The sequence below is a fragment of the Cottoperca gobio genome, unplaced genomic scaffold (genome assembly GCF_900634415.1).
Source record: "Cottoperca gobio unplaced genomic scaffold, fCotGob3.1 fCotGob3_421arrow_ctg1, whole genome shotgun sequence".
Taxonomy (NCBI): domain Eukaryota; kingdom Metazoa; phylum Chordata; class Actinopteri; order Perciformes; family Bovichtidae; genus Cottoperca; species Cottoperca gobio.
In genome coordinates, this window is record NW_021167001.1 from 31,474 (window position 1) to 58,366 (window position 26,893).

Sequence of the window (26,893 nt, forward strand, 5' to 3'; positions counted from 1 at the left end):
CAGGTGTGCAGCAGATGTGTAGCAGGTGTGCAGGTGTGTAGCAGGTGTGTAGCAGATGTGCAGCAGGTGTGCAGCAGTCTTACAGAAGTTCAGCTCTGCAGCCGAGTGTTTCTGCAGCTGCACAGCTTCCGTCAGTAAGTCCTGAGCTTGAACACCTTGCTGAGCCTGGAGGTGGCGCTAGAGTAGACGAGGAAGGAGCCGTCGTCAGTGCTGAAGTGTTCCCAGTCTCTGCAGCCGAACGTCGGCAGACTGTGGACGGGGACAAAGCCCTCGTAGCCCTGCCACCTGCACACACAACACACACAGATTACAACACAAAGTGTGCACCGACGAACATGTTACAGACATGTGACAGATATGTGACAGATATGTTACAGACATGTGACAGATATGTGACAGACATGTGACAGATATGTGACAGATATGTTACAGACATGTGACAGATATGTGACAGACATGTGACAGATATGTGACAGACATGTGACAGATATGTGACAGATATGTTACAGACATGTGACAGATATGTGACAGACATGTGACAGATATGTGACAGACATGTGACAGATATGTTACAGACATGTGACAGATATGTGACAGATATGTTACAGACATGTGACAGATATGTTACAGACATGTGACAGATATGTGACAGATATGTGACAGATATGTGACAGATATGTTACAGACATGTGACAGATATGTGACAGATATGTGACAGATATGTGACAGATATGTGACAGACATGTGACAGATATGTGACAGATATGTGACAGGAAGTACACACCTGTACACAACGCTGTTCAGAGAGTACGAGCTGCCGTCGTGAGAGTTTGCAACAACCAAAAACTTCTCCTCCCCGATGGTGAAGAACTCCCAGTCCACAGCGCTGAACACAACAACAACAACACATTATAACATCTATAAGGAACATGTGCTTTTTAATATCTATAAAAAAGATTCATATTTATTTAACATGTTTCCCACATAGAAATCAAAAAAGCACATTTAGTCTTTATCCCTCAAAAAGTGTGTAAAGTGTGTATAAAGTGTGTATAGTGTGTGTGTGTGTGTGTGTGTGTGTGTGTGTGTGTGTGTGTGTATAAAGTGTGTGTGTGCGTGTGTATTTCTGGGTATTTTTCAGGACGTCAGAGGAACTTGTTGTGAGTAAACTTTAGTATGTGTCTCTTCTCGCTGCACCTGATCCTCTCGAGTCACCTGTGTGTCAGGATGTCCTGGAATCGGATGAAGGTCTGTGTGAGTGTGTTCAGCTCGTACACAGTGGAGTTGATGCTGTAGAGACTCGGCCCGCGCTCAGAAACCTTCTGACTGTTGGCCACCGCGAGAAAAAACCTGCCGTCGATCTGAAATGTCTCCCAGTCCGTCGCTCCCACCGTCTGCAGAGACGAAGGGGAAGCATCAGTACAGATCTGCTGCACAGAGAACTGCTGGTCCCATTACATTCACTCTCTATATTCATGTTCCAGACATCAATCCTTTCGTTTGCTCACCCTCGTTTAAAGAAACCATCTCCTCCCTCAAGACAAACTGATAAAAGTTTAGTCCAGAAATTAAACAATGAAAGGAACATTTCATGAGACAATTGGTGACTTTCTGGTCTGATTAGGAGTGACGGCATCCATCCTACTTTGGCTGGAGCAGATCTCATATCCAATAATATTACAAAGTCTATTAGTGGACCTAACCCATGACAACCCAGAGTTGAGACCAGGACAAAGAGTTGCAGTCTTACACACTTCTCTGTGCTTCTTTCCGGGCAGTCACCCACTCAAATCCCCATAGTGACTGTGTCTGCCCCACGACCACTGAAACTAATCAAGTCTATGGTTAACAGAAGAGGAGTTATACATGAAAACATTATTAAAATAAACACCGCTGCAAAAGTGCAACTAAATCGAAACATTAAATGTGGGCTCTTAAACATCAGATCTTTATCAACGAAAGCTGGATTGGTAAATGATTTAATATCAGATAATAAGATTGATTTATTTTGTCTCACTGAAACCTGAGACATGAAGAATATGTCAGTCTAAATGAATCCACTCCACCTGGTCATATTAATACTCACGTTCCTCGAGGTACTGGCCGAGGAGGTGGAGTTGCGGCCATATTTGACTCAAACCTCTTGATCAATCCTAAGCCTAAACTAAACTATAACTCTTTTGAAAGCCTTGTTCTTACGCTCTCAAACCCAACATGGAAACAATAAAGCCAGTTTTATTTGTTACTGTGTACCGCCCTCCTGGTCCGTATTCTGAAGTTCTATCTGAATTCTCAGAACTTTTATCAAGTTTAGTCCTTAAAACAGATAAAGTAATTATTGTAGGTGACTTTAATATTCATGTGGATGTTGATAGTGACAGCCTTAATAATGCATTTATCTCAATATTAGATTCACTGGTTCAGTCAGAATGTACATGAACCAACTCACTGTTTAAACCACACTCTGGACCTTGTTCTGGGATATGGTGTTGAAATTGAAAGTTTATCAGTGTGTCCACATAATCCTCTTTTATCAGAACATTTTAATAACTTTTGAAGTCCTGTTACTGGACTTACAAGCCAGCAGGCAGAACATCCTACGCTCGATGTTTATCTGAAAGTGCTGTGACTAAATTTAAGGAAGTGATTCCATCAGCACTTAATTCAATACCAGGACTCAATATCAATATAATGGAGGACTCCAATGCTAACTTTAGTCCCTCCCAAATTAATTATCTTGTTGATAGCGCTGCAGCCTCACTGTGAATAACACTCGACTCTAAAGAAGAAGATCATAAAACAGAAAAAGAAAGCTCCATGGCTTAATTTACAAATACGCAAACTAAAACAAAAGTCGAGAAATCTTGAAAGTAAATGGCGTTCTAGTAAACTGGAAGGATCTCGTTTAGTCTGGTTAGATCGTCTTAAAACGTATAAGAAGGCTCTCCGTAATGCAGAGCAGCTGATTACTCTTCATTAATAGAAGAAAATAAGAACAACCCCAGGTTTCTTTTCATAAATATGACGGAATAAAATGATACGGCCAGCATAAAAACAAATATAAAGTGCATAAAAAACTCACCATTACGCTGAATTAGTGGGAGCCTGAGCTTGTGTCTCTGCAACGAGCCGGTCCAATATAGGGGGATACATTCTTCACCAGTAGTAAAAGGTTTCTTCTCTTAGCGACACGGTTAGTCACTAAGTATGACGCTCTCAGTGCACTCGCATGTGTTGATGTGGTGGCCATCAGTCATTTTTTATGTCCTTCTTGTTCATGTTTCTTTTCTTTAAAAAAACTCCCAGTGCTCGTCTTTTAACGCCGGTCCAACCCATCAACCTGTCTTTTAGACCCGATTCCAACTAAACTGTTTAAAGAAGTTTTACCCTTAATTAACACCTCGTTATTAAATATGATCAACCTGTCTCTATTATCTGGCTACGTACCACAATCCTTTAAAGTAGCTGTAATAAAACCACTTCTTAAAAAGCCTGGTCTTGATACTATAGGCCGATATCTAACCTTCCCTTTCTCGCTAAGATCCTTGAGAAAGCAGTCGCAAAACAGTTGTGTGATTTTTACATAATAGTTTATTTGAGGTTTTTCAATCTGGATTTAGAGTTCATCATAGCACAGAGACGGCACTGGTGAAAGTGACCAATGACCTTCTATTGGCATCAGACAAAGGACTTGTCTCTGTTCTTGTCTTGTTAGACCTCAGTGCTGCTTTCCACACTGTTGATCAGGACATTCTACTACAGAGACTGGAACATTGTGTTGGCATAAAAGGAACCGCACTAAGCTGGTTCAAGTCCTATTTATCTGAGCGATCTCAATTTGTACGTGTTAACGATAAATCCTCCATGACAGTCAAAGTCAGTCTTGGAGTTCCGCAGGGTTCTGTACTTGGACCGATTCTATTCACCTTATATATGCTTCCTTTGGGCAATATTATAAGGAACCACTCTATAAACTTTCATTGCTATGCGGATGATACCCAATTATATCTATCAATTAAACCAGACGAAACCAATCAATTGGCTAAACTTCAAACCTTAAGGACATAAAAACTTGGATGTCTAGCAACTTTTTGATGTTAAACACAGACAAAACTGAAGTTATTATACTTGGCCCTAAACGCCTCCGAAACGCATTTTCTAATGACATAGAAGCTCTGGATGGCATTAATTTGGCCTCCAGCACCACTGTAAGGAATCTTGGCATCATCTTTGATCAAGATCTGTCGTTTAACTCCCACATAAAACAAATCTCAAGGACTGCCTTCTTTCATCTACGTAACATTGCAAAGATAAGACACATCCTGTCTCAAAATGATGCAGAAAAACTAGTCCATGCATTTGTTACTTCAAGGCTGGATTACTGCAACTCATTGTTATCAGGTCGTCCCAAAAAGTCGCTTAAGACTCTTCAGTTGATCCAAAATGCAGAGGCACGTGTATTGACAAGAACAAGGAAACGGGATCATATTACTCCTGTATTAGCTGCTCTGCACTGGCTCCCGGTACAGAATAGAATTCAAAATCCTTCTCCTGACTTACAAAGCAATTAATGGTCAGGCTCCAGCATATCTTAAAGATCTCATAGTACCCTATAAACCAACTAGAGCATTGTGCTCCCAGACTGCAGGGTTACTTGTGGTTCCTAGAGTCTCTAAGAGTACAATGGGAGCCAGAGCCTTCAGCTATCAAGCTCCTCTCCAGTGGAACCTGCTTCCAGTTTGTGTTCGGGAGGCAGACACCCTCTCCACATTTAATAGTAGGCTAAAGACTTTCCTTTTTGATAAAGCTTATAGTTAGGGCTGGCTCAGGTTTGCCCTGGATCAGCCCCTAGTTATGCTGCTATAGGCTTAGACTGCCGGGGGACACCTCCCTGCTCTCTTCCTTCTCTTCCTCTCTCCTCCCCTCCCTCTCTCTTCTTCTCCCTCTCTATCTGTATGCATTTATGTAAATGTATGTTACTAACTCATCATCCGGGGTATCATCCCCAGAGTGTCTGTCTCTCATGTGGCAGGTTGCCACTGATAAAGTTTACGTCAGGATCAGGAATCGTGGCTGCGCCTGCTGCTCTGGTCCTGCTGGACCAGTGTTACTCATTGCGCGGCTCGCCAAGCTTTAATTGGTGGCTCGCATGGCAGTGGGCTAAATAAAGGGGTGATAGATATGATTATGGAGTCAATACAGATAATTCATAAAAACAAGCAGGGCTATTACATATAACCCATTAAAACACTGAAATTGTCTGCTCTATTAGCCTACAAATAATAAAAATAATTGATAATAATAATTGATAAAAGATGCAAATATAGACCAGAAACAAGATATTTAAACTTACTCGGCCGACACTGACTCACTGCGGAGCTGCCAGTTTTGGCGGTCTATCAGCACTACATGGCGAATGTGCTCTTGGACGGGTAGATACATGGTGGGCTAGTATATAAATAAATAAACTTAAGCTCATTAAAAATATGTTAACAACAGCATGCTTATGAATACGGACATTTGCTAAAAAATCATTTATATCCCTAAATTTAAACATTTAAATTGAAGGATACTACGACCAACCTGGCACTTCACACTCGTGTTAGTTTGGCTCCGGTCGACTTGTTTCACCAGTTCATGCTAGTTAGCGTGTGTTTCTACAGATGTAAAATGGATCGATTTCTTATTAAATAGTTGCACACCAGGTGGACAGAAACAAAGCGTGACAAACGAGGAACATTAAGATTTGTCTTTGGAGCATCAAACCACAGCGGAGTCGAGCGGAAGATGCTGGAGATGTGGTTTGTGGACAGACAACAGCTGCTCCCGTTAAAAAAGAAAGGTACGAGCCGTACAAGACGAGCAAAGGAAAATTCAAGACAAGTCGACAGAGGAGTTTGTATTTGTCCTCCACGAGTCGAACCCTTCGTGCTTAATGTGCAAACAGACCCACTCTGGTTTCAAGCGAAGTCATTTGGAGCGCCATTTCCAAACGACGCATCCAAAATTCAATGAAACTTACGCACCTGGAAGAGAACTTACTAAAAAAATAGAGCAGCTTTCTTCTCTTTCTGGACAACAAAGGCTCGTACACAGGACAACTAATACAGCTGAACGATTAACTGAGGCATCTTTTGAGATCGCATGGATTTTGGCTTGGGCAAAAAAAACCTTCTCAGACTCAAACATTGTGAAACACTGCTTTTTGGCTTCAGCATAAATATTGTTTGCAGAGTTTGACAACATCATCCCAGTATTAAGGTAATCCTGCTTGTATTTAATGCATTGTTTGGCTGCATTGCATATTGTATGTTCTGGCTGGGATGACAGATTAATAAGCAGACATGCTTTTTATGACTGGATGTAGTTTTTCATACTTTGCGGTAAAAGTGGCTCTCCTGTTGACTTTGTCTTCTCAATGTGGCTCTCACGTAAAGAATAGTGAAGACCACTGTGCTGCCTTTTTCACATTTTCCTGGATTCATCCAAACTTTCTCTTTTTCAACACAATATAATTTCTGTCAAATGTTGTATTTGTACTATGTTGTTTATCCTGTACACAAGACATCTATTGCACGTCTGTCCGTCCTGGGAGATGGATCCCTCCTCAGTCTCTCCCTGAGGTTTCTAACATTTTTCACCCTTTAGCTGTTGGTTTCTTTTAGGAAGTTTTTCCATGTGCGATGCGAGGGTCTAAGGACAGAGGGTCTAAGGACAGAGGGTCTAAAGACAGAGGGTCTGAGGACAGAGGGTCTAAGGACAGAGGGTCTAAGGACAGAGGGTGTCGTATCCTGTACAGTCTGTAAACACTGAGACAAATGTATAATTTGTGATATTGGGCTATACAAATAAATTTGATTTGATTTTAACGTGATTCCAAGTCGTTTGCAAAAATGACCCTTTGTCACAGAAAATATATTGTTTGTCTATAAAACTAAATCAATTAAATACAGTTAACTTTGGTGTTTTGGTGTATAAGAAGAGAAAATAAAAATAAAAGCATGTACTGCATGCGTCACACAGGGTTACATATGGACACAGAGAAAAACACTATCAAATATATGTACAATATATCCATTTTAAAATGAAATAATTTTATATATATGTATATATAGTTTAACAAGTAGTTTTATTTTGCAGAAATGTGCAAATTATAAACCAGGAGAAAAAGTTCACAGTATGAAGTTCAACATTTAGTTTAAAAGTATGAACATTAATTAATGAATCAACTTTTTATCTGGTAAAAATGCTCAAAGAAAAACAAAAAATCATGAACTGTTAAAATATTCAGAAAATGTGATACTGTTTTGTTCAGAATTAAAACTGGGGGAGTTTGGCTTCATGCATTTCTAAAATCCTTGTTTCCTCTCAAATCGCATCATATTTCTTTAATTTTAAACAACTTTTGTAGACTTCCAGGTCGTAATTTGTTTTAATTATTAGAGCCTACATGATAATTCCCACAGTCTCTCCCTTGCATGGGTTACTGAGTGGTACAAAACAACCCAAAACGACCACAAGGAGGGGCAAACAGACTAACAATAGATACTGCCACAAAAAGATGCAGAACAATCAAAAAGGTGCAAAACGTTTTAAAACAGAAGGAAAACATAATAAATAGGAGAAAAACCTCTAAAAATAGATGCAAAACATCTAAAAATGGGTGCAAAACAGTCATAAAGAAATACCAGTTTGTCATAATATATGAAGTTCAAAGTTTCATTCAAAAGCCTGAAGAAAAGCTTTGAATTAAAAAAGAGACATTGGGAGCAGTGTGTAGTTGTGTGTGTCGTATCTCTGCAGATCTATTTGTAGATCTATTACACGAGCTGTAAACACAGTTTCATGTTTGAAGCTGAATTAAAGGTTCAGACGGTTTTCATGAAGCTTTAAAATGTTTTTTTGTGGTTTTAAAATCCAATAAAAATCTTCAAACGAGTCCAAACAGTCTGCTGTTGGAAACCCCCTCACACACATAAACACACACACACACACACACACACACACACACACACACACACACACACACACACATTAATTACACTTCTCTGGTTTCCTGAGTTTTAATTGGAAGGTTATTTTTCCTTTTTAATCATGAAAAAGTAAAAAGATATTTTTCATAAATTTGAAAGATGATTTTTAAAGCATTTCTTTCATGTGAGTCTTTCATCATATTTACAGTTTTATTACAGTTTGACCGTCTTTTACGGCAGGACGTCCTGCCTGCAGAGTTATTACAGGACAAACAGGAAACACGCAGTTTCAATACGTCGGTTACAGCTGCACAAAAAGATTAATTTGTCATCAATTATTCTCCTGAACTCCATCCGCTGATGTGTTTATTCACGTTACTTTGTACAGCGATCTGGTTTACTGCAATGGTAAGAAAACAAAATAAACAGATTTTACTTTGATTTAATTACAATAAACAGATCAACAGGAAGCAGAAATAACTCCGTCAGGATGGTTTATATAAAGTCTGAGTTTCTGCTGTCAAGTCTGCAGGACGACAAGCAAACAACTCTTAAAATGCTCGTTTGGTTGATCAGGGCTAAGCTAACATTGTAGCTCCATCATCTGAATGAGGAATTAATAAGTTTCTATACACAGATATCTACACACTGTGTAACTTTAAAATGCATTTAAGATGTTTCTTATTGATGACAGGAGCCACAGACGCTACGATAACTTTTTACTACATTTTTGATGAGGATGTCAGGAAAATCTCAACGGAGAGGCTTTCACATACAGCGTCAACATTTCGAGATGAAATGTTTGATATTGGCATCAATGACTTTGCATGTAACCGCCTCTTGTTTGGTGTGAACACACCATAAGTCCTGGATCAGATCTATGACACAAAGACAGACACACACTGACCGGGATGCTCTGGAAGGTCTGGAAACCTCCGTGCAGCCAGACGTAGACGGTGGAGCTGATGGTGGTTGTCCGACCGTCAAAGGTGTTGGCGACCGCCAGGAAGTGGTACGGTCCGACGGAGAAGAACTCCCAGTCATACGCGCCGGACGTGGACAGAGTCTGGTTCACCTCGAACAGCTGAGGGGACGTGAGAGAGGACGGGTTGGGTTTGGAGAGGAGGGACAGAGTTTGTGAGTGTTTGTGGGGACCGTGTGTTTGTGAGTGTTTGTGGGGACTGTATGTTTGTGAGTGTTTATGAGGACTGAGTGTTTGTGAGTGTTTGTGGGGATTGAGTGTTTGTGAGTGTTTGTGGGGACTGTGTTTGTGAGTGTTTATGAAGACTATATGTTTGTGAGTGTTTGTGGGGACTGAGTGTTTGTGAGTGTTTATGAGGACTGTATGTTTGTGAGTGTTTGTGGGGACTGAGTGTTTGTGAGTGTTTGTGGGGACCGTGTGTTTGTGAGTGTTTATGAGGACTGAGTGTTTGTGAGTGTTTGTGGGGACCGTGTGTTTGTGAGTGTTTATGAGGACTGAGTGTTTGTGAGTGTTTGTGGGGACCGTGTGTTTGTGAGTGTTTATGAGGACTGAGTGTTTGTGGGGACTGTGTGTTTGTGAGTGTTTATGAGGACTGTGTGTTTGTGAGTGTTTGTGAGGATTGTATGTTTGTGAGTGTTTGTGGGGACTGTATGTTTGTGAGTGTTTGTGGGGACCGTGTGTTTGTGAGTGTTTATGAGGACTGTGTGTTTATGAGTGTTTGTGAGGACTGAGTGTTTGTGAGTGTTTATGAGGACTGTGTGTTTGAGTGTTTGTGAGGACTGAGTGTTTGTGAGTGTTTGTGGGGACTACAGTACCTTTGTGTTTGGGTTCCACCTGTAAATCACGCTGTGGATGTTGTGGTTGGAGTCTCTGGCTGAGGACACACAGAGACACTTCTTATTACTTTAAACTTTAATCAAATCAAGTCAACTTTCTAAATAACAATAAAAACATTTTATTATAATTTTATATTACTGAAGTTTATTTATCCAAATTCTATTAAAACACACTTTTATTTAAATTCATATTGTTGTTTCTGTACCATTATTTTTTATATTTGAATGCTTTTTCAATACATATATATTTTTAAAACACCCTAATATAGCCTAGTAATATATATGTGTATATATATATATACACATATATATATATAATTTGATTAGTGTAGATGAAATCCTCTTCTCATCTGACGATGAAGACATGTTGGACTGTTCCTTTAAAAGTGTGTGTGTGTGTATGTGTTTGTGTGTGATCTAACCACAGTACACCTGCATCAGCTGACTCTTTCTTTCTGTTTTTCTTTCAGATGGTCAGATCATAAACAATCTTTCCTTCCTTTCAGCTCAGATCAATGTGTGTTTTATCTTCACAGGACACACACACACACACACACACCACATGAAGGTGTGTGTTTGATGTTAATGTTTCAATAAAAAGCTTATAGACGGAGGGACAGATGAGGAGATACGAGCTCTGAACTCTCTGAAGTCTTCACAGAAAATATCACAAAGACGTGTTTTAACTTCTTGACGTTTAAAGTTTTACTTCAACATTCATTTTCCTACGTCAGGTTTTTGTTTTGTTTACCTCGTCTGTGATTGGCCACCACCAGGAAGCTGTGGTTGTGGATGTGAAAGGCCTCCCAGTCGAGAGCGGAGTGAGTCTCCAGAGTTTGGTGACGGAGGAAACGTCGCCGCCGCTGGTTCCACCGGTAGATGACTGACAGCTCAGGCTCCGCCTCCCGCGAGTTCGCCACCACCAGGAAAATCTGAGGAGGAAAAACACAATAATTCTTCTACTTTAATATCACAGAACAATTATAAGACAAACAAAAACATTCTGTCCAATACACGGCCATCATAAAATCTGAAGCGGTCTGAAAATGGAAATGTTTTTGAAATGTAAACCACGGTTTTGTGAAAACCGAGTTAGCTATCAAAATACCTATTTAGTCCAATAAAGTGCAAAGTTGTTTAAACTTTAAATCATCTTTCTATGTTAAAGTATGCCGAATCAGGACGGTACTTATTCTCACGTAGAATTGACATTGTTCTCCATCGGGAAATTTCACGCTGGTTTTTCGTGAAAGCGGCTTGAATCTCTTAGAAAAACACCTGTTCGGAGTGCGTGAACAGGCCAATGGCTTGCAGCGATGTCCAGAACCGCTCATCCGCAAATTTAAAGGGCCAGCTATAGCAAAACAGTATGGGACATCAAAAATCGGAAGAAGTCCCTTTTTCCAGCTTGGTCCAAAGATGTTCTGTATCAAATGTGGTGGCGATTGCTCAAACTTTGTAGGAGGAGCAGCGAAAAAACACATTTGGACACAATTCAAAATGGCGAAAAATCAAGACACAAAGGGTCGTGGCTTATATGGATAGATTTGTCTGGATAATTTTGTTTCTTAGACTTCCGGTTCAAAGGTTACACGCCACAATGTTAGTAGTGATAGAGCCACCATCAACACGTACTTCAGTGTACTTTCAGTCTGTTTATCCTGACTTTGTCCACTTTAGTTTCCTCCTCATTTCACTTTGTCCTTTTCTGGATCTTTTCATTTCATTGTAAGTGTGTGTGTGTGTGTGTGTGTTGTGTGTGTATGTACACATGAACCACCTGTACTGTACAAACACAACCAACACAATGTGAGCAGAGATCAAACAGAAAAAACCCCAACGCTTTTTATTTGACCTTTTAAACCCACTCCTCTCTGTGTGTGAACACAGGAGGAGTGCTTCATCTTCAGCAAATAAAAAGCCTCAAAAGTTCAGAGTCAACTAAAGACCCGATCCTGACACTAAAGGCCCGGTCCTGACACTAGGGGACTGGTCCTGACACTAGAGGCCTGGCCCTGACACTAGTGGCCCGGTCCTGACACTAGGGAATGGTCCTGACACTAGGGGATGGTCCTGACACTAGTGGCCCGGTCCTGACACTAGAGGCCTGGTCCTGACACTAAGGAATGGTCCTGACACTAGGGGATGGTCCTGACACTAGTGGCCCGGTCCTGACACTAGGGGATGGTCCTGACACTAAAGGCCCGGTCCTGACACTAGAGGCCCGGTCCTGAGACTAGAGGCCCGGTCCTGACACTAGGGAATGGTCCTGACACTATGGGACGGGTCCTGACACTATGGGACCGGTCCTGACACTAGGGAATGGTCCTGACACTAGGGGATGGTCCTGACACTAGTGGCCCGGTCCTGACACTAGGGGATGGTCCTGACACTAAAGGCCCGGTCCTGACACTAGAGGCCCGGTACTGAGACTAGAGGCCCGGTCCTGACACTAGGGAATGGTCCTGACACTATGGGACCGGTCCTGACACTAAAGGCCTGGTCCTGACACTAGGGGATGGTCCTGACACTAGTGGCCCGGTCCTGACACAGGGGATGGTCCTGACACTAGAGGCCCGGTCCTGACACTAGAGGAGGGATTAAATGTCAAACAGCGTTTTACTTTAAAATGGTTATAGAATGCCCACTTGAGTATGAAAAAATTAAAATGCAAATTGTTTTTTTTCCATTTGCATTTTCACTCAAAAAGCATTTGTTGTGGGATTAAATGTTCAAGTTTAGAATTTTCATAGTCCCCTATGGTCTTCCATACATTGAAATCAGGAGCAGCTCTCACCTTGTCGTCGATGGTGAAGTGTTTCCATGCTCGAGCCTCCTGTGTGCTGATGTTCTGGTAGAGCTGGAACGACGCGTTTATCCATTTGTAGATACCTGAACCGGGCCGCGAGTCCCTGCAGGCCAACACACAGAGGAAACAGGTTAGTCTTTCGTGTCCTGAAGACCTTTGTATGGTCAAACAACCAGGTCCTGTTCTTCTTACATGAGATTTATGCTTCTGTTACCTGTTGGCTGCAGCCATGAACAGGCCTTCAGACGGCATGGAGAAGACCTCGACGTCGAAGGTTTCTGAGCTGGTGTACAGGTCCTGGTAATCCTCCACGTAGTCCAAACGCTCCTGATCTGCAGATGTGGGACATGTACAAGACACATGAAGTTACGGTGTGTAACCAGTATTTTACCTTGTATTACAGGACACAACAGGATTTCATGACACGTTTTTTTTTTAACATTATTTTTAGCTTTATTGGAATCTTAATCAGCAGAATTGTGACAATGTTCAATGAATTTACTGCTTTTATCTGTCTACCAAAACAGAATATCAGCTTATTCTTAATATAGTAAAAAATATTTCATAATAGGATTTTCTCTTAAAATCCCAATTTACTGATTAATTGAATTTTTTTCCATACATTTATGAATATTGTACACAACGTTTTTCAAACATTTTACTAATACTTTTTGTCCATATTATTAATATTTTTTGTCTGTGTTCTGAAAACCTTTTGGTGCATTTTTCGTTCATTAATTTTTATTTTGTCAGACATTTTTGAGATATTTTATTAATATTCTTCTGACATTTCAATAATATTTTTTCAGGAATTCTTTCTGACAGTTAACTAATATTTGATTTATATTTCCTAATTCCTAATATTTTCTGGACATTTTCTAGAATGTTATTTATATATTAATTACTATTTTTAATGACATCTTTAAAAATCTTTTTTGGGACATTTTGGGACACTAAATTATATGTTATCACAACAATCTCTATCCTCATACTTTGTGACTGTAAAGGACGTCCAGACTCACTGAGCAGCAGAGTCCTCCATGTGAGTCCGTCACAGACAAACAGACCTTTCCTCTGAGCGTTGAACCACAGCTGACCCTGTTCTGGCCCCGAACACGGAGGAGGACTCAGAGTCACTCTGGCCTCTGCCTCTAAAACACAACAAACATGTCTTCAGGAAGAATTTTAAAGTTTTATGTTGTGACGAAATAAAACAGCTTTGAACATTAGTCAAAAACTGCACTTCAGTACAAATTTGATATAAATGTTTTTATTTAATACACTTTATACTTCAACATTACTACTTTTACAGCTTTACTTACTTTACAAATAAATATTTTTATAAACCAGAAAAACATTATCTGCAGAATAATCCATAATGAAACAATAATTTGTTCAAAATATAATATATAATAAATGGTCTGCTTTATAACGCTTTACAATCTTTGCGATCACTCAAAGTGCTTTACAATATGTCATTCACCCACATTCCCACAGAGTCAGAGGACCATACAAGGTTCACATCAGCTCGTCAGTAGTGATAAACATTCACACACACACACACACACACACACACACACACACACACACACACACACACACACACAGTTGGCCATCGGGAGCAATTTGGGGTTCAGCCTCTTGCCCACGAACACTTCGACATACTGACTGCAGGCCGGGGATCGAACCACCGACCCTCCAACGTAGACGACCACTCTACCTCCTGAGCCACAGCCGCCCATATAATATATATATTATATAATAGTATAACAGTCACATCCTGGGACATTACTTTTAATACTTAAACTATATTTTCATGATTATACTCACATACAGTATTTTTACAGAGTAGTACTTTTACTGCAGTAATGTGAGTACTTCATGAAGTGGACAATATTTCCCTTTGAAATGCAGTGCAGTAGGAGTATAAAGTGGCATGAAATGTAAACACTGAAGTAGCTCGGTTTAACTGCAGACAGCGTGGAGGTTGAGTGACGCGTCATTAGCTTCGATGGAAAGCCCCTTTTCTTTTGAAACATCCCGCAGTGACAGAACTGGAAAGCATTTATTATTTGTCATTTCAGCCTCTGGATTTAAACTTAGTAACTGTATCTGACTGTGTTAATGAAGTGAAGGTAATGAAGGTTTACTCCTTCAAACCACACGTCTTCATTATGAGCAGACAGAAAGAGATGACTCGTATTATATATATTATTACACATTAGTCAGCTTCACATGGAGACAGAACAACCGCTGATTCACCCGAGAAACCTACACTGAACTCAACAGATAGGACGTCGCTTTTAGGGCTGTATCAGTCCTGTTAGTACCATTTAGCATCTCCTGTTAGCACCGAATTAGCTATCCTGTTGGCACCCTTAAAAGCGTGCTGAACCTGATGTTAGCATCATTAAAAGGGTGCTGAACTTGATGTTAGCACTATTAAAAGTATTCTGAATTGGCTGTTAGCAATTGTACCCACGGAAGTACAGACAGCTATCACTGGACATGAGGATTTTCAGTAAAGTTCAGCAGGTATAAGGAGCGTCTTTAGACCGGGGTCCTGTTAGCTTTAGCCTCAGTCTTCTAGCATGATATCACATCTTCAGGACCCCAACAATTAATTGAGTGAAGATGAAAAACATATTTCTGCTACATTTTATTGTTTATGTATTGGAAGATTTCTTGTTGTTGTAGTTTTGCCTCTTTAGGTCTGAATCAAACAGTCTGAGAAGGTAAGAAATATTTGCTTTAAATGCTCACAGGTCATTAAAACTGACACAGTGAAACAGAAACAGTCGAGTCGACTTGTGTCCAGTGAACTGAGCAGGTACATAAATCTAACACATCACAGACGGCTCACTTGATTCAGATTTACATAAACTGTGAGTCATAAAGATTTCAGTCTGCTGAACTTTATTACCTCTCTGAGCCTCAGGCTGCTCACAACAGACATTTAAGGAAATCTCTTTTCTTCAGATGTTTCAAATCAAGAGCAGTGTCATCTCTCTGCAGCCAGTACAACCCCATCGCTAATTCATCACGTAAAGCTCTATGAGACCCTGGTGGGTCACGACATTATCAACAATGGGGACAAGCTATGCTAACATTAGCTGGCAAGCTAACAGACATTTATAATGTCAAATTGTATTCTGGCTGTTAAAAACTGTTATTCATTTCAAGATAGAGTGACGGAAGGATGGAACGTAGGGTGTAAAATAGTAAAGTGGAAAGGACAAGCTAGGCTAATCATCTGTTTACAGTCTTTGTGCTAAGCTAGGCTAATCATCCGTTTACAGTCATTGTGCTAAGCTAGGCTAAACACGTACAGATATCCACCTGTTTATCTGACTCTGGATCTTCAAGAAGAAGAACACACCTGTAGCATGTTGTTGTTTTTAAAGCTGAAAGTCAGGTCACTGTTGTCATGGAAACACACATCAAACAGTAGGACGGACATTGACTGTCAATCAAACTGCTGGTTACACACACACACACACACACACACACACACACACACACACACACACACACACACACACACACACACACAGGAAGCAGCTCTTCACTGCTGTCAGTCATTTTGCAGCTCAGGTTTCTGGCACTCTGATACCATCACAACCTGGAGCACCGACGCTCTTGTGCCCTCATGTGAACCTGATACTGGGTTTTATTTATCCGGGTTTCTCTACATAGAAGAATGTTGACAGCTGAACACATGACAGAGGAGCTCATACTAATCTACAACTATTTTATATTATTATTATAAAATCTATTAATTGTTGTTTGGAATGTCTTTAAATGCTGTTCCAGCCTCAAATATGGAGATTTGCTGCTTTTCTGTTTTTTTTAAATCTTATTAAACTGAATATCTTTGACAAAACAAGACATTTACAGACTTCTCCTCGGACCTGAGAGACCGGGACAATTCTCACTAGTTTCTGACATTCTGTAAACCGAACAATGAAATCCAACAATTGATCTATTATCAAAATAATCTTTGGTTAACAATGTACCTGCATAAAAATGTATGTATTACTGTATATGTAAATATATATTTGAATGTATTCAATGTATTTTTACATGTCAGTGGTGAAATATGTCAAATACTATTTATACATGAAGAATCATTGTCTATGGTTCTGTAAGTACAACGATTTTCATGTGACAAAAAAAAAAGAACTTCATAGTTGGGGAAAATATTTTTGGTCACTGAAACTATTTTTCAGTTGAGTCTGCTTTGTTTATTTTGTTTTGTTTAACGCAGTATCATCAAGCCTCAGGTCTCTTTCAACATCTGTCATTTTCACTGTTTGACATTTCGGTCACAAATTATTCTGTCACGGTTAATTATGGACGAGCAATTACATTTTTAGTTGTTATTTTATTGGGTGTTAATACATTTAAATTGCTTTGTATGTTGTTTCCACACACTTTTAGCCTTAAAATTATTGTTGAAATCGCCAAAAATGACAAACAAAAAAAAGCAATAGCATTTCTATCTATTGTGTTGTTTTCAGAATAAAAGCATGAGTTCACAAAAACCAACATAGTTTCTCACTGAAAGGTGCGAAGCAGATCATTTATGTTTTTACGCGCCAAGGTTTCTGCCTCCACTCCAGTACAATAAAGGTAAATGTCTTTGGGATTATGTCTTTAGTAGAAAATAGATTTAAAGAAACCAACACTAACTTTATTCAGACATAAACATGCTTCCTGCTGGTTCACATCAGACTGCCACTGTTGGGCTTTGATAACACTTTAACATCCTCACCGTACGGGTAAACTGGTCCCTGGTGGTCGGGCTGGACAGGGGTGGACTTTAGGACCTGGGGGACAGACAGCTCGGCCAGGCTGGGGTCAGAGGTCGGACACAATCTGGGCGTGGCGTCTGAACCAGGAAGTAGAACCAGCTGACGAAGCAAACCCTGAACAGACAGGAAGTTCAAATGTTTTTACATTAAAGCTTCTGGATGTTTGTAGATATTACTGCAGATGCTCTCATGGCATTAATCTTACGGCCGATTATTCCGAAACCCCCAAAAAATCCTATTGGACCAAAACCTCAAAATCTGACAACAGGCCACTTTAGTGTATTTAACAAGTGCACAGAACAGCTGTTAAGGCTTTACACAGCGGGGACAAATACATGACACAAAAATGCGAAATACTCGCATGAGAATATTTCTGATTAAAACTCTTCAGACTGGCAGAGATGTGGATTTGCAAAAGTGTCAACACTGGTTCAATAAAAGGGCAAAAACAGCCCGTGTGTAAAGGCCTTTAAAGTCGAATAAAAGCCGAAATGAAAAGTCTTTCTTTGGGAGTCATACAAAGCCATGCAGTATGATTAACGTAATGATTTATACGTTTTCTGTTCAATTGAGCAATATGTTTACAAAGTCTGGAAAGTAATAAGGCCGGCAGTCACTGAACTCCAACTTCAGAGTTTGTATTTTTGGAGCAGCAAGACTTTTGTTTTCAGAATAACAGACCATCGGACAATTGGGCTTTTTGATCCAATGGGACATTTTATGAACTATTGGGGTTTTGGAATATTGGGCCTTTGGACCAATGGGTGTCCCGAGTCATGGTGCAGCAGGACCCTAAAGGTCTTTCTGAAGTCCTGATCCCAGACTCACTGAGAAGCGTCCCCTCAGCCTCTTCCTGCTGCCGATGAAAAACCGGGACCCTCTGGTGCTCAGAGCGCTGGGGAACGATTGGACCTGTTTACTGGGACACAGGAAACCAGTTAATGCACCAGTCTGAGCTCAGAGGAGATTCCTGACCTCGTAACACTGAAACATGTCCTTAAACATTTGTCAAAACACCTTTTAGGATTTGGAATTATTTTAGTTTTAAACCGGACGCAACCAGCAAACACTGACTAATAATTACACCGACAGCACCCACATCTGCCACGGGAAATGCCCCAATTTACAGTCCCAAAATAAAATGACCACCAAGTTTCATGAAAATCGGGCCAGTAGATTTTCTGTAATACTGCCGATTGAAAACATGACGTCTTCGGGTTATAACTACAGAGCACTGATGTGACTCACAGCTCCAGAGGAAGTCCACAGTCGATGGTCAGCGTGGCGTACAGTCCGGAGACGGCCAGCACCAACGTGTGCCAGCGGTTATCGTCAAGCTCAACATCCTTAAAGCTCAGCCGGCTCCGCCCACCAACACCAGGCAGCGTGACCAGAAGGTGGAGGCGGTTCTCTGAGACACGCAACCCCAGCAACAGTGAATCAGAGCCCTCCTCCACCACGGAGAAGACATACTCATTCCTCTGGAAACAGAGAGAAACAGGTTAGATCGGACCGGACCAGCTTCTAGTCAGTTGTGTTCAGCTCGACTGGTGCACCTTCTGCCTGAGTCTTGGTATCTTGATGGTGGCGACCAATGAGAACTCTGCAGGGAAGTAGTCACAGTTGCTGAAGATTTGAGAGGCGGGAAAACTCAGCGCTGTCGCTGCGGCGCCGGCCAGTCGGAGACCTCTGGAGCCTTTGGACTGAACCATCTGTATCTGGTGGGTTATTTTGATTGATTATTTGTTTATCTACCAGCATGATTTATGTCTTCGTACATTCATCACTAATGTTTTGGGTCCATTACTCCGAAACCCCAACATTCCAAATAATGTCACATTTGTAAAAAAGATCCATTGTTCAGAAAAGACTGCAACAAACCGAAGAACATGGCTAATTATTTAGTTTTAAGAAAATATATATTTATATTATGCAGAATGACTTCATTGGATCGTCCTGGTTTTTTTTCCTACTATGGCGAAGGCATGGTCTGCCCTTCTCTGCCTCTGATTGGTCAGTACTCGTTGCCTTTGTTGGTCGGGTAAGTGAGGGTAGTAATATCACGGTAATACTGAGGCAGAGTAGGGCGGGTTATGCCTTTGGCGTGATTCTGCATTATAATAATAATAATAATAATGCTAATAATGCTAATAATTAGCCGTTAGCTTCTGTTTTTTGTAGGGAGATCGTGTATTTATGAGTCTATGGAACCTTTTTAGAACTATTGAGGTTTTGGAATAAGTGACCATCAGAACAATGGCATGGCTCCCCCCACACCTGTCCTACCTGTGGGGGCGGGGCTTCTCCTGTACTTGGCAGGGCGCTGGCCAGCAGGTCAAGAGGCAGCAGGTCTGGAGAGGAAACACTTTTAAAACACATACTTTGTACAGAACACAGTGCCATCAGGCCTCGTGCCTTTTTAACATCTTAGTGTCAGATTCATCAAACCTTCTTGATAAACACAAATGCTGCATTCATGTGGTGTCGGAATAGTTGGAAAAATTAGTTCCCGACCTCAAGTCGAAACAACAACTCAACAACAATAATTGGTACTGGACGTGTTGACGTCACATTGCGCAGAAACACTGCGGACGAATATTGATGTTGGGTTTATGGTAAGAAACTTTTTATTATTCACGTAATTTATATACATTTTTGCTCACGGTATTTGTAATAGGGTATTAGTCTGTAGCCGTCTGTGAGCGAGCTTAGTTAGAAAAGTTATTTATTAATGATAACATGTCAGGTACAACAATGTTTAAGTGCTTTCAAGGAATTTACTGGTGCGGCAAGTATGGGACGAAATCACTAGAATGAACAAACATAATATAAACAGACATCATTGTGTAGTTTTAACGCTCTGAGAATAAAAAACAAGACATCGTCAATGTTGTATCCACATTACAACTTAAAGCTCAAGAACGCACAAAAGTCAACAGAAAGACTTCCCCACGAGGAGCACCTGAATGCACCAAATTTGTAAATCCGGATGAATACATTGAATGCCCCAAACGAACCCTAATCAGACAAGCCACTTAAGAACTAATCTGTCGATTGTTGCTCAGTGTCTTGTGTCTTGTGTTACATGTAAATGTGATACCGCTGTCAGCTGCATTCAAGTTCAGGGTGCCTCCAACGAAAACACACTTATAAAAGAAATGATAAGTGGCAGGTCACTGCTTTTTAAATGACAGTTACAGTTAATTACAGTCTGACTGTAAATCAAAGTGCATCTTTAACTGAAACATGTAAAGGTAACAGAATTAGCAAAGAAGATAAAGTTAATTAAATGTTGATGTTGATGAGTTATCTGTAATCACTGCAGATGTTACAACAGCTGGTTTTATCGGATCTCTTACTAACGGACGTTTTCCTCTTACTGTGATTCATGTGGTCAGCAACATATTTATCACTGCAGGTTGATTCTACTACCTGTGGCTTCAGAGGTTCAAAACTAAAGGTGTGTTCAGGTATCAGCAGCTCAGGTTCCTCTAATAATGATGTAATGTTTCCCAGTGAGCGGTTCTTATACACTAAAGTTGTAAATTACATTTTTTTGAGGTATTTGTGAGAAGTTGCTGATTATTCCTGTAACAATCAAAACACACACAGAAAACTGAAGTCCTGGATTCCCTTAACGGAGCGACAGTAAGGTAACAAGATAACAGTAATGTATGCAAATACAGACCGATATAGAATAATGTTCAAAATAACGTACAAAGGCACGGAGTAACGTACGGGAAAATGTGTATTGTTGTTGCAATAAATGATACTTCAGCAGCAGGAAGCTTAATGTTGCTGTGTTTCTACAGCAGAGGTACTACAGTACTGACAGGTACTACAGTACTGACAGGTACTACAGCCTCCAGAGACATGAAACCTCTTTACTGACGGCAGCAGCTTGATGTTACGTTTGTTATCTGGAATTCCCCTTTAAGCTCCTCCGAGGCTGTCTGTGTGTTTTGTTGCTGCAGCGGGATCAATGGAGGATGAATGGAGGATGAATGGAGGATGAATGGAGGATGAATGGAGGATCAATGGAGGATGAATGGAGGATGAATGGAGGGAGGGGACGACATGCACAGAAACAGCTCACATTTCAAAGACACACAAAAAGCACAAAGCTGCAGAGAAACGTCTGAAACCCACCGGCCAGGTCCGAGAGACCACATATATATACACACACTGATGTTAAGGAGTAAAGGAGGAGTCTTAACCTCTACATGTAAACCAGCAACGACCCCCACCAGGATGATTAGTGGGGCTTTAGATGATCTATGCTAGCAGTTTCCCTCTGCCTCCAGTCTTTGTGCTAAGCTAGGATAAACACGTTCATGCTAACAACAAATCCTCTTTTCTGTATATCTGTAAAACTTAATCTCGTCCTCGTACCTGTGCAGGGTCTCCAGCTCTGGCTTCGGACTCTGGCGGCGAGCAACGCCCAGGTGAGCAGCAGGCAGCGGGACGCCAACATCACGCCAACGATGCGGGTTTGATTCCACCTCACCGGGCTGCTTCTTGACCTGCGTCGCTCACCGTCATTTTCCGGCTGACAGGCGACCTGCACCGGGACTGCATCCAATCAGACGGTCTGATCTTCTTCTTCTTTTCGGCAGTTTTTATACAAACGTCTAGGATTAAAAAACAATGAGAAGAAAATAATTTAAAAGGCTGAATAAGCTTCCCAGTGTTGGTTACAGCAACACTAACAACGGTTTGATTGACTTTCTTGACTCAAAATGTTCAAATTAAAACCAATTTGTATTGTATTGTATTGTACTATATGTAAAATATAGATATTAAAATAATGGATGTGACCAATGGCAGATCGACAGCGCGTAGCTAAGATGCTAGCTGGTTGGCTAACCTTAGCTTGATTGCTTGCTGTTAGTTGGCTAGCTTGCTAAATTACTTATACATATTATAATATCACTATATATATATATACATATACACATATATATATATATATATATATATATATATATATATATATATATATATATAATATATAATTGGCATTTCTTCTATAGATCTGTGATGTTTTTGTGAGCGTCTGTAAAGACGATTTATATAATATTATTATTATAATACTTTCACTTCCTGGATATCACGCTGGCCCAGTTACATTACGTTAGATTGTCGAACCGTGATTAGAGAGAGGTTAGAACCTCGTCTGCTAAACTGAAGAAAAGTGAAGCGACAAAAAGCCGACGATCAGAAATCAGGAAGCACGTAGTTAAACAGGGTTTCCCTGAGGACTATGGAGGGACCGCTCCCCCAGAAGGAAAGGTACATTCCAAGTTCACGCTAATCAGCTGCACGAAGAAGAAATGTAGTCCACTAAATCATTGAATCATAAACTCGTTGGACCCCTGATGCTCCAGGGACAGTCACCCCGCCCCGTAAAGCTCACAGCCGTCCCAAACCGACCACGGTGCACGACTCAGCATTTTAGCACTTCCTGTTCATCGCATTAAAGGCTTTTGGTTTGATGAAAATAAGTTCTGTGTTAACATTAAGACATTTCCACATTTTGCTCTACGACATATAATCCGTCAGTACACGTTGTTTACTAACAAGAGTCTCGATGAGACTGAGCGTCATCACGCTAACAGTAGCCGCCGTTAGCTTAGCGGTGGTGACCTGAAGTAATGCGACCTGCTGTAGCTGCTTTACAGCCGAACGTTAGCTTCTTACTTCAGAAAGCATCAAGAGTCCTGCTGGCTTTCTGTGGAGGAACCAGAGAGAAACTGAAACAGTCTCCGTCATGAACGAGTCAGCGGGAAGCTGCAGAGAACGTGATGTCAGTGAAGGCAGCAGCTGCTTTATTGTTGTTGTTGTTGTTGTTGTTGTTGGCGTGCCAGCAGCTTCAGTCTGCCCTTCAATTTCACCTGCAGCTCCTTCACAGTGTGACATCACCGTCCCCACATCCCATAATTACCTGACAGCAGGTGTTACAGGCGTCAGCGACTTCTTTAACATTCAGTCCAATCTGACGAGACTCTGAAGTTTAGACATTTATAAGAATTTCGCTGCGACGACGTCGATTACCAGAAAACACATTTTTATAAGATCATTCGTCACTTTTAGAGCAAGAATGTCCAAAAACTGTTTAATTTGGTTATTTTACAAACACTGAAGTCGAATACAACAACATGTTTTTACTCCCAGTGTTCACGAGTTCATCTCTCAGATCATGTGGATTTCTCTGTGTTTCAGTTTAAACAGAACAGATTGTAATTTCAATGAATCAGATTTAAAGATGAGCAGGAAGAAGTTTCAGCAGAAACATCTTGTAAATAAAAACCTTGAGTTATTGAGCCGGCGTGTTAATAAGCAGTATGATCACTTATCATTTACTCACATGATCAGCGCCTCCCACTCAAAGAAGTTCTCCTCGTTGGCCGGACCTGCAGAGAAAAACACTTTATTACAACAACGCATGACGCAACACATTCACCCTCCTGACATCGTTCACTGTTATTACAAAACACTCATTCAAATGTAGAATTCAGGCTTTATGTAATTCAAATGCAGGTCATCATTCATAAAATCCTTCAAACATTAAAACAACAAACTTATTTTAATGCCTTCAAACATGAAATCCATTTAAAAAGAGGAAATTAATTCAGTAGATTATCTGTCAACGTTTTTATTCTTAAAAATATAAACATGTGAAGTGAAGACATTCAAACTAAAGATGTTAAATTACTGCATTTAATATCTTTAGAAAATAACTTGCTCCGCCTGTGATGTCGCGATGACGACAGACGTTCATGAAGTCGACTTTCAGACTTAAAATCATGAAATTAAACTCGTTATTTTTTGTGACTTTCAGCCTCATGACGAGTTTCTCAGTGAAACACATTAAACATTTACTGAACGTGTCTCACCTGCAACGATGCCCTCAGGTGGGTTCAGGGTCAACTCTGCAACACACACACACACACACACTAATGTAAAACATAAAATAAAATTCTGTTTACTGTAATATGTGGAGGTATAAATGAAGAGGCTGCACAAACAGATGTGTATAAATATATAATATATGAACAGATGCAACATTATGGTATTAACACATAGTAAGTGTATATATATATATATATATATATATATATATATATATATATATATATTATATAAAACACTTATACTTATGAAAGAAGGAACACGTGAATTAGAAATAAACATAATTCTGTTTTATTATTTCTCACCACTGAAGTTAATGAAGCTTTGAAACTTGATGAACCCGCAGCTTCATTTATTATTTTATTTACTTTTATTCCCCCTCTTGTTTTATAAGCGACTGCTTTATGTGAATGCGTGTTTAATATTGTAAAATAGCATTTATGTTCGTAAATAACTTCCTACACTGTGCATCTCGCGACTGAAGCTAACTGTGAGGTCACATTTATTTTAAGTCTCCCTCAACATCGAAGTAAACATTAGCATCAGTGCTAACATGCTAACAGTACAAACTACAGAGGTGGGCGGAACAGCTGCCAACAATGACAAGCTAACAAACACACATTACAACGTCAACCTAATGAATGTATTATCAACACTAATGTGTTGAAACACGACTACATTTGAATTTAAAACTAAGGCTAATCCTCCTAGCTAACAGAGTAGGTAATGCTAGCTCTGGTATACTCCAGATGCACCAAACTTCATTCAAATAAACTGGGAAAAGTAGGATTATCAGAGCGTAACAAACAATTCACTTGGTCACACTAAGGTTTTCTGGCGCATTTATGAGCTATAATCTTTATTTCGGCGTTTATTTCTATTGTTGTTCAATTAATCTTAGTTTCTGAAAGAGGTCGCCAATGTTCAAAGTTGCATCATTACTGCCTACGAAGAGAGCGCTGACGAGCTACAAAACAACATATATAATCTATTATTTCACCTCGGTCGATGCTACTGGGTGTATGAAAATGATGCCGAATATAAAATAAATTTAACCCTTTTATAATAACTTTCGATCTATGTTGAAATACACGAACGATAATGCCGAGGAGCAAAGAAAACACGAAATCGGCAGAATCTTAAATGGTGTTTGGTTCAGCAGGTTATAAACGTTAACGGGGCTAGTAGCTTAGCCTGTTTGCTAACGTTACAAGTGGCGGTGCTACCACACGGCCGGTTCCGTTAACTCACGTTTATACTCCGCCATGAGTCTCTTCAGTGCGGTGCCGGCCATCGCAGTTTAACGTTAAACACAAAATAATAAAAAAATCAGCTCCGAGTTAAACGGATCTGTTGCCAAAAGCTGATCAAGCTTCCTGTTGTTTGTGTGTGTGTCAGCTGACAGCGCCCCCCGGCGGCACACTGTTGCCACTGCAGCTGCTGCGACACGACGAACTTCACGTGTCTTCAGACTTATTTGGTTTCTGTAAAAATACTTCATTATAAGTGAAGCTGTGAAGAGTTGCTGTCTGAGCACATTAAAATACATTTATCCACTAATAATGTCCTTCACCTAGTTTTAATCAAGAGATAAATCACAAGTTAAGGAATGAAGGCGTGACATAAAATGGACCAAATAACATGAAAGCCATCATCACCTCAGAATAGTTGACTCAAGTTACAAATCCAAAATGTCACCTTGCTGTGTTGTTGGTGTGTTGTCAGAATTGAAGATGTACTTGAAATGTTATCGCATATGAGCTGTTAAATAAAAAATGTAAGTAATAATTGGACTGACGCGATCATCAAAAATGCTCATGTTTAACGCACACTTCATATCAGAAAAGGTTAAATAAGTATTGTCTGAAGGTATGGACATGTGTCTAAAGTTTTGTCATGCCCTCCTAATCAGAAATTGGGGAACTAGGAGGAATAACGTGATTTCTCTCGTAAGTGCATTAGCTTTGTCAGCTAACGCTAACGCTAGTTGTAGGTGCCGAGACAAAACACAGAGGAAACTGGAAGTGTCGTCTCCTCACAATTACAGTAACAGTTATTGGCATCTAAAGTTCCTCTTTACTACATTCTTGCTTTCTCTATCCGGCATGTAAATGTCTGTCCGTTCAGCGCTGAGTCAGCGTGTAACGTTCAGGGTCGAACAATCTGCTGTTAACTTTCTTAACTTTTACTTGCAGTCACAGAGTGAGTGACTGTACAAATCAAATCAAATTTATTTATATAGCCCAATATCACAAATTACACATTTGTCTCAGTGTTTACAGACTGTACAGGTTACGAAACCCTGAGGAGACTGAGGAGGGATCCCTCTCCCAGGACGGACAGACGTGCAATAGATGTCGTGTGTACAGGATAAACAACATAGTACAAATACAACATTTGACAGAAATGATGTGTTGGAAAAAGAGAAAGTTTGGATGAATCCAGGAAAATGTCAATAAGGCTTCCCGGTGTCCAGCAGGACCAGGGCAGCAGGCGCAGCCACGATTCATGATCCTGACGTAAACTTTATCAGTGGCAACCTGCCACATGAGAGACAGACACTCTGG

The 26,893-nt window shown here is 40.3% G+C and overlaps 1 protein-coding gene and 1 long non-coding RNA gene across 2 annotated transcripts; both read right to left on the reverse strand.

Annotated features, from left to right (window-relative positions):
- On the reverse strand, positions 1-21,936 carry LOC115005977 (thrombospondin-type laminin G domain and EAR repeat-containing protein). The gene is made up of 15 exons (XM_029427976.1): positions 21,807-21,936; positions 19,701-19,765; positions 18,971-19,132; positions 18,663-18,895; positions 18,243-18,333; positions 17,375-17,528; positions 13,623-13,751; positions 12,815-12,932; positions 12,589-12,703; positions 10,543-10,723; positions 9,771-9,823; positions 8,881-9,057; positions 1,216-1,394; positions 785-886; positions 1-285 (listed from the first exon to the last, which is right to left on the reverse strand). The coding sequence occupies exons 1-15, from the start codon at positions 21,886-21,888 to the stop codon at positions 132-134; spliced, it is 1,995 nt and encodes a 664-aa protein (XP_029283836.1). The 5' UTR covers positions 21,889-21,936; the 3' UTR covers positions 1-131.
- Positions 21,937-23,706: 1,770 nt separating this feature from the next.
- On the reverse strand, positions 23,707-25,745 carry LOC115005978 (uncharacterized). The gene is made up of 3 exons (XR_003832006.1): positions 25,578-25,745; positions 24,311-24,346; positions 23,707-23,827 (listed from the first exon to the last, which is right to left on the reverse strand). It is a non-coding gene; the product is annotated as an uncharacterized LOC115005978 (long non-coding RNA).
- Between the last annotated feature and the right edge of the window lie 1,148 nt (positions 25,746-26,893).